The sequence below is a fragment of the Gossypium hirsutum genome, chromosome A08 (assembly GCF_007990345.1).
Source record: "Gossypium hirsutum isolate 1008001.06 chromosome A08, Gossypium_hirsutum_v2.1, whole genome shotgun sequence".
Classification (NCBI taxonomy): domain Eukaryota; kingdom Viridiplantae; phylum Streptophyta; class Magnoliopsida; order Malvales; family Malvaceae; genus Gossypium; species Gossypium hirsutum.
The window spans coordinates 68,798,605-68,806,577 of NC_053431.1; the positions used below are offsets into that span (position 1 = coordinate 68,798,605).

At 32.3% G+C, this 7,973-nt stretch overlaps 1 protein-coding gene across 2 annotated transcripts; it reads right to left on the reverse strand.

The window, feature by feature from the left end:
• Positions 1-2,707: 2,707 nt before the first annotated feature.
• LOC107946358 (uncharacterized) lies at positions 2,708-7,195 on the reverse strand. Of its 2 annotated transcripts, none has more exons than XM_016880646.2 (5): positions 6,260-7,195; positions 5,956-6,161; positions 4,559-4,657; positions 3,594-3,667; positions 2,708-3,373 (listed from the first exon to the last, which is right to left on the reverse strand). In XM_016880646.2, exons 1-5 carry the CDS (start codon positions 6,588-6,590, stop codon positions 3,148-3,150), a joined length of 936 nt encoding a protein of 311 aa, XP_016736135.1. In that variant the 5' UTR covers positions 6,591-7,195; the 3' UTR covers positions 2,708-3,147. The 2 variants fall into 2 exon arrangements, with proteins under 2 accessions (XP_016736135.1, XP_016736143.1); XM_016880654.2 differs by having other exon boundaries at positions 3,578-3,667.
• Positions 7,196-7,973: the final 778 nt, after the last annotated feature.

The window sequence follows — 7,973 nt, forward strand, 5'->3', positions numbered from 1 at the left end:
AAATTAAAATGTATAAACAATAATAAAATAATTTTTTGGTTATGTGGTAAATTTAAGTTTTACTAATGCAATTGGCATGGTTTCAAATCCTACCATATGCATATTTTTTATTTTTTTAAATAAGAATACTAAAAGTATCATTGAATAATATAACTTATTTTAAATATGAATGAACTTCTTAGTAATTTTCTAACCGAGTTAGTAGCTAGTTGACTCATAACACCAATTCAGTTAGGGACATTACAAAAGTATTCTTCCATATTTAGAATACGTTATGTTATTAAATGGTACTTTAGCTTTTTATTCTTTTTAAAAAATAAAAAATAAAAACTTTGCCCATTGAAAGACTTGAACCCATACCATTTGCATCAAAAAAATTTTAACTTTACCACTCAACCAAAATTCTATTTGACTATATTTTATACATTTTGATTTTATTATGCACATTTTATTACCTCCGTCAATTGTATATCAATATTTATTTCTATTTAAACCCCTAACTAAGTTACGGAAATGTCTTTCCATATTTAGAATAAGTTATATTATTTTACCGTACTTTAGTTGTTTTACTCTTTTTAAAAATTGATAAAAATTTGCTTATGATAAGATTTAAGCTCATGTCAATTGCATCAATAAAACCTTAACTTTACCACTCAAACAAAATTTTATTTTAATATATTTTATTCATTTTAATTTTATTGTGCATACTTTATTACGTCCATCATTTGTATATATTGATAATGTTGTTGGTTGAGTTTGTGTTGTTGGTGTCACAAACTAGCTTGACACAAAGTCAAGATTGATTGCAACACCATGATAAACAATTCTAGTGCATTTTAGTATTCTTAATTTGATGTATTTACGTGTTTAAATTTCGTTTTACTCTCAATTTAATATATTTTCTTTCATTTTAATATCATGCATATTTTATGTATTATTATTAATTAGTTCCTATCTATAAGTTTCATTGTTTGTTATATTTTATTTTTAAACACATCATCATGTTCTAAATATGTAACTTGCACACGCATATGCATGTGATAGAATTTCTTATTGGTAAAGTTGTTGCTCAGTTGGTATTAGAAGTTAACTTGACACCAACTAAATCTTGATGACAATACAAAGATAAACAATTGTAGTGCATTTAATATTTCTAATTTGATGTATTTACCTGTTTAAATTTCGTTTTACTCAGAATTTAATCTATGTTTTTATTTTAATATAATACTTGATATGATAATTATTATTTAGTTTAAAACCATATGCTTCATTGTTTATTATATGTTATTTTTAAACACACCTTTGTATTCTAAATACAAGTCACCAACTCATCAAGAAAATTACTTAAATGCTCTTCAATAAGAAATTGAAGGTTTTAATACTAGATTTTATCACACTCATGATATGGGTGAACGAAAATATTTTATATGAAAAAACATATTTATAAAAATGTATTAAAAAATAATTATTAGTGGAGTGGTAGGAGTTTTTTATATGAATGTTGGTCTTGTGTTTGATTTCCAAGTAATGTTTTTCAGTTGTTTTATTTGAAGATTATATAAAAGTATAAAAAGGTGAAAACACCCTTGGAATAATATTAACAACACTTTAAAGTAAGGATATTTTAGTAATTTCATAGTCGAGTTGGTGTTGAACCACTTTTTATATAGTATAGAAAATGGTGTTTCTTTTTTTTTTTTACTATTTTTATTTAATTGGGGGTAGAGGATGTGCTTGCTTCAGATTGAACCCAAACTATCATGTCTCACAAATTAATACTTTTCCTACTAGATCAAATGGTTGTTGGCAACATATTATAATTTGCAAACTTTCATCTTTACTATTTCAACCAAAACTATATTTTTTTTCATAAATCTTTAAGAAATATATTGTTTATGTAATTTTCTATTACCCCGCATAGCGAGAATGCCATAATCTAGTGTTGATAGTAAGTCCCTTTTGGCCTATCAAGAAATTACCATAACTTTTATTTATTTATTGTTTTTATTTATTGTAATATTTGGTAGGAATTTTTTTTAACACATGTTTTAGTATATAAGTTAATAAATTAACTCAACTGATAATATTTAACCACTCATGATTTAGTTTTAGCGAGAGAAATTTTTGCTTATTTGGAAGGTCTTATATCTTACAATAATTTTCACTCATTTTTCTATTGGAAACATGGAAATACGAAGAGAATTGCATGGATTAAATATCAGTTTGTTTCAAAAGTTAGTAATGGTTTTCTTTCCACTAATACTTCATGTGTTCTTCTTGACTGGGTTGGGGCCAAGAATTGTTTCATCTGATGCAGGATTATAACATCTAACCGATCACCATAAAGTAATATACATGCATGATTAATGAAGCTTAAGAACTTATCAATAGCGTTTCAGTGGAAGTTGGTTCAGTGATGTCTTATTCATGATACCGTTGCGTTGGGAGATATTGCTGCAGGCAATTATTAGATCGGAGCCACATAATACAGGGGACCATGTACTACTGTTGGCAAATACACATACATGTGGTTATACTGGCATCTAATAAGGAAAGCAAAACTCAGTCGATCCAATGAGTTAAATCCAAGAATATAGTTGGAACAAGACGATATTCATGTATGCCATGCGCATGGCAATTTCATTCATAAGACATGTATGATGTATGCTAGTGTAGACAAACTAACCCTTAACATGAAAACAATTGCTTGGTAAATGCATGATACTTTCTGCTTTGTCTCATTTTTCTTTTTGTACAAGTATAGAATGAATCATAAGATCTGAATTTCTGCAATATTCTCCCCTAACTTAACTAGCAGCCACTAACAACCAGAAGAGTGCTGGTTCCATAAGGCAAATTCATAAGACATGTATGATGTATGCTAGTGTAGACAAACTAACCCTTAACATGAAAACAATTGCTTGGTAAATGCATGATACTTTCTGCTTTGTCTCATTTTTCTTTTTGTACAAGTATAGAATGAATCATAAGATCTGAATTTCTGCAATATTCTCCCCTAACTTAACTAGCAGCCACTAACAACCAGAAGAGTGCTGGTTCCATAAGGCAACATCTTTGCATCCTTCTAAATCAACAATGATATTCCATGAAACAACAAGCAATATAAAGAACAGTAGAAATTAACGTTCAGTACAAGTCTAGGGATTCTAGAACCCGACGGGCTTGAATGTGGAGAGCTGTCAATCTCTGCTCTGGATCAAGAGTTGAGCCGAACTGACTAGCAGCCCATATCAACGAAGCAGACTTTTCACCTAAAAGTCGCCTTACCTCTTCATGAATGGTTGCTATGGGAGACCTTTCCCTCCCATTTACATGCCCAATGAGTAGAAGCAAGAACTCTCCACATTTCAATCTGATCAGCAGAACAATCTTTCCTTTTCAGTATTAATGAGACATGGTATTGCATTAAAAGGACAAAAAAGAAAACCCGGAGATCATGTAATCTACATGAATAACCTAATTCATTTCCACTGGTTTATCACATGGGATACAATAAAAGAAAAACAAACAAGAGCATCAGAAAAAGAGAACAAAGCCTTGAAATAAATATCCTCACCACTATTTTCAAGTACCTAAGATTTTCATCCACTTGCTTGTCTCGTATGAGCTCTGCAACTTCCTCAATGCCATTACATGCTTCAAAATCCTGGGATGCAATAGCACAAACATTATGCAAATACAACGAACAAAAGAACAAATGAAAGACATCATTAACCAGAAACCAAACAAAAACAGTCAGGGGATGCCTCATTTCGGCTACAAAGTTTAGAATAAAACCTCAGCTCAACCACGAAAGATACATTCTTATGGTACTCACCTGAGTGTATCCAATACTTGCTAAAATATTTCTGTTTTATGACAAACTTGGTATCCACGAACCTATACAATGGAAATGGCAGGAGACTGGTGTAAATCTAAGTACCTAATTATAACAGCTGTTGTGTGTCATTCTTGCTTAAAGGAACAACCTTTCAAGAGGATTTTGACTAGCTGATAGGAGACCAATTTGCTTCCTATAAGCCTATAGTGTTAATCTTGTTGAATGCCTGGAAGTCACCAAGTCTTTCACTTGTTAAAAACTGATAAGGCCTGGAGAGAACTTGAGATTATTTCTTCATAAAAGAAACAAAACGAAGTGGATACCAAGTAAAGTTGGGCTATTTTTTCTTCTCCTAGACAAAAGGAGAAGGCTGCAGAAGAACGCCTTCACTATAATTTACTAATGCTGGTGAGCTAACACTCCTTGAAAACTTAACTTCTTTAAGGATTAAGACAGAAAAGAGGATTTACAAATGGCACAAACAAATTTAAAGAGTAATTGTCCAAGCTGAAACAGATATCAAGGTTATGCAACCATGATGATGCAGGAATACAGGTTCATGAGACAGTAGCATTAGCATTAGAATACTGAGAGCTGTTAATAAAAGTTGGCAGCCAAAAAGGAAATTGAAATAAACCAACAGACTATAAGTTGAAACAAAAGCATTAGTAAGTTTAGATATATAACACATTCCACAGCCAAAAAAGGATAAAATACCATTTGATTGGCTGACGAATCCAACAGTATCGAGATTAAAGCATCCAGGCATGCACCTTGTTCAAGAACTCCTCGAGTTGACAAAACATTCATCAAAACCTGTATCATATCAAGCAGTCAAGGATTATACTACACATTATACTATATAACTAAAGACCGAATACTTTGCACCATTCTTGAAACATTTTTGTCCACTCTTGTGAAATGATATTACCAAATTCTGAGTACAATAAAAAGATATATCATGGTACTTAATAATTAATAATTCACATGACTAAACAGTTGGTTCAGTTAGGCGTATGCTTCCCCCTACTCAAAAAGAGTTGAGGTCAACTTCTCCCTCTTCCACATAAAAAAATCCAATAACAATAATCCACTACATTTATATTAAGCATAGAATATTCTAATTATATGTTTTTCTTTCCTTGAGTCAATAGTAACAACCTTTAAGTTTATTTTGTTTCAAAAGGCTTGTACTGTTTATTGAGGGACACAAATTTAAATTCAGTAGATTATTCTATGCTCAAGTAAAAGCTAAAATTAAAACTTAGCATATATTTGCAAAAAGGTTGAATGCATGTATTAACTGTAAATTTTAACCACCACAAAATTCCAAATATATACATATATATTTATATAAAACTAGTCAGCCAAAATATTCACTGCCTATTATAGACTATAACAAATTTATTCAAGACAACTATAATGAATTGAACTAGTTATTTAATAAATGTTTAGAAGAAATTTGTATCCATAAGCATATTATTGTTGGCAACGGATGAGGAAATGCTGCTGGTTGAAACCTATTCCAAAAAATAAAGTGGTTAAATGTAGGCAAATTGCAGCTATGAAACAACACACTGAAGGGGCGTTTGGTTCACAAAATCCTACATTCCTGATGACAATATAAAAAGCCGGAATTACATTCCCTCTATCGAGCAGGTAATCTTACATTCCGAACAGAGCTAAAATTCAGTAATATAGGGGAAATCTCAATAATACCTCTTCCTTGAGTAAAGTATGATTCCAGGGTAATCTCAATACATTCGTGGAGCATATATAAGTTTAATTTGCATGCTAATGATGGATAAAATTGTTTCAACTTCTTTCCTTATACATGTTAAAAAAAAAAAAAAAGAAGAAGCAAATTCTATAACAAGGACAGGTGAATGTAATATATCCGATTAGTGCTAAGTAATCTTACATTTGGATAATTCCCTTACTAAAGGTAAGCTTCCATTCCTTGAACCAAACGCCCCTTATGGTTTTGTTTTAAGATAATTTGACATGCTCAAAACTACATTCTACAATGGTATCTAATGTTCACTTTTCAATCCTAGTTCACATTTCCCATCAACCAGAGATTTGTCAGTCATTCACGAAAGCAATCTAATTACCGGGATGGCTTTGTGTTGATGGGCCAAACGAGTACTTTCAGGGTGAAGTAGACAGCAACCTTCCAAGACTCTAAGCGCAAGAGCAACTTCTGAATCCGTGGAAGGACTTTTAACCTTCATTGGCTCCACGCTGAATATGTGATCCAAGCTTCCCAACTTTTCATCCTCTGTTTCTTTAAAGGAATGCTCAAACAACAGCGGAACCACTGCCATCAAGAGACTCATAATTCACACATAAAAAAAATAAGAGAATAAAAACCGACAGATTCTTTAGAGAAAAATAAAAGATTTAAAGATCATGAACCTTGGAGGTCAGGGATGGACTGGGTTTGGGAAAAGAGAGTGATGGAGGAGTCAGACTGCGCTATGGATCGGAGGGATTTAAGGAGGAAACGAAGGCCACGGACTCGAAGGAAAGAGAACTCGGCGCGGACGTCGCGCAAGCCAGTGCGGAGAGCGAGGGTGACTTCTCTGTAGATTCGTTGCTTGTTGAGAGAGTTAACAAGTTCTTCAACCGCACTCGTTGCAGCAGCCGCGGCAGCCTCTGTTTCTGGGTCTCTTGGCAATGACGATGATGGAGATGGAGGTTCGTTTGACTCTGTTCTCTTGCTCCATAATGGTTCTTTCAAATTCATCTGTGTTTTTTCTTTTTTTTTCAACAAAAAAATGTTTTCTATTGAATTTGAAAATCTCTAAAACTTTCCTTCTGGTCCTGTTTGGTTTAGAGGAAAATTCGAGGAGGAAATTTTGAGGAGGAAAATAAATAATCTTTGTGTTCCGTTAAGAGTTAAAGACGGAAAAATATATCTTGCACGCTCTCACCCAAAAAGGAAATAAAAATGATCAAAAGAAAAAAGAAAAAAAAGGGAAACAAAACTATGTCGTTTAAGCTGATCGAAAACCTAATACATAAAGAGGGTGAAAGTACGTTAGAGAGTGGTTCAAATTACCGCTATCAAATATTACCAAAAAAATAATTATAGTTATCTAAGTATCATGCTACTTCGGCTAAAATCTAAATCTGAAAATTGGACTTGAATATTGTTAATGCAAATATTAGATAAGACGGAGGCTGTGATGTTATTAATTGATTCACTCTGTTTAAGATGAGGCGACAAGTTGATTGTTCTAGCGGTGAATCATGAAGGGAGTAAGCTCTCTCATGGAGAGTTATGGAGAAAGATGAAAAATAGATAAGCTTGGAGAAGAAGACCTTTTGTTGTTTCATTGTCTCCTTTTTATCTTAAGGCCTTGGTAATGATAGCCTAGTATATTTAGATTGTCATAGGATTACAAGGGATAAGACCCGTGGGTCCCTTGACATATTTTATATATATAATGTTTTATATTCATAACAATTGCCTTCCAATTGAGGTAGAGGTTATAAAGTAACATTTATCCAAGACAAAAGTATGAGCAAAGCCTCAGTGTTGTATGTTACACACATTTTTATGAACGGTTTCAATTTCTCATACTAATAAAGGGGTTACCAATTTTGTACCGACAACCAGTTATAAGACTGCTTAAATATGAGTGAGGCATTGGTCGACATATATTGCTTGCGCAAATTAAAATTAAAATATAAATATGTGCATATTTTTATTAAATAGGTGAAGGGTTGGCGATGAGTGTCAATTATCAAATTACACATATTCGATACTATTGAAAGTGTATGAATATACTAATCGAGCAATATCCACTTTGGGGTGTCTGCTTTGTAACTTTACAAAATTAAGTTAAGTGCCTTATGAGAGTCTAGAAGTAGTTATATTAAACTTAGCGATCAATTTCCTCTCGGTGTCTACTTTATAACTTTGTTGAATTTATTTAAGTGCCTTAAGAGACTAGAAGCAGTTCTTCTATTAAATTAGCAAGCAATCTCCTCTTGAGGTGTTTGCTTTGTAACTATGCAAAATAAAGCTAAGTGCCTTATGAGGCTATAAGTGGTTCTTCTATTAAACTTAGTGAGAAGTCTCCTCTTGGGGTGTTTACCTTATAACTTTGCAAAATGACATGTC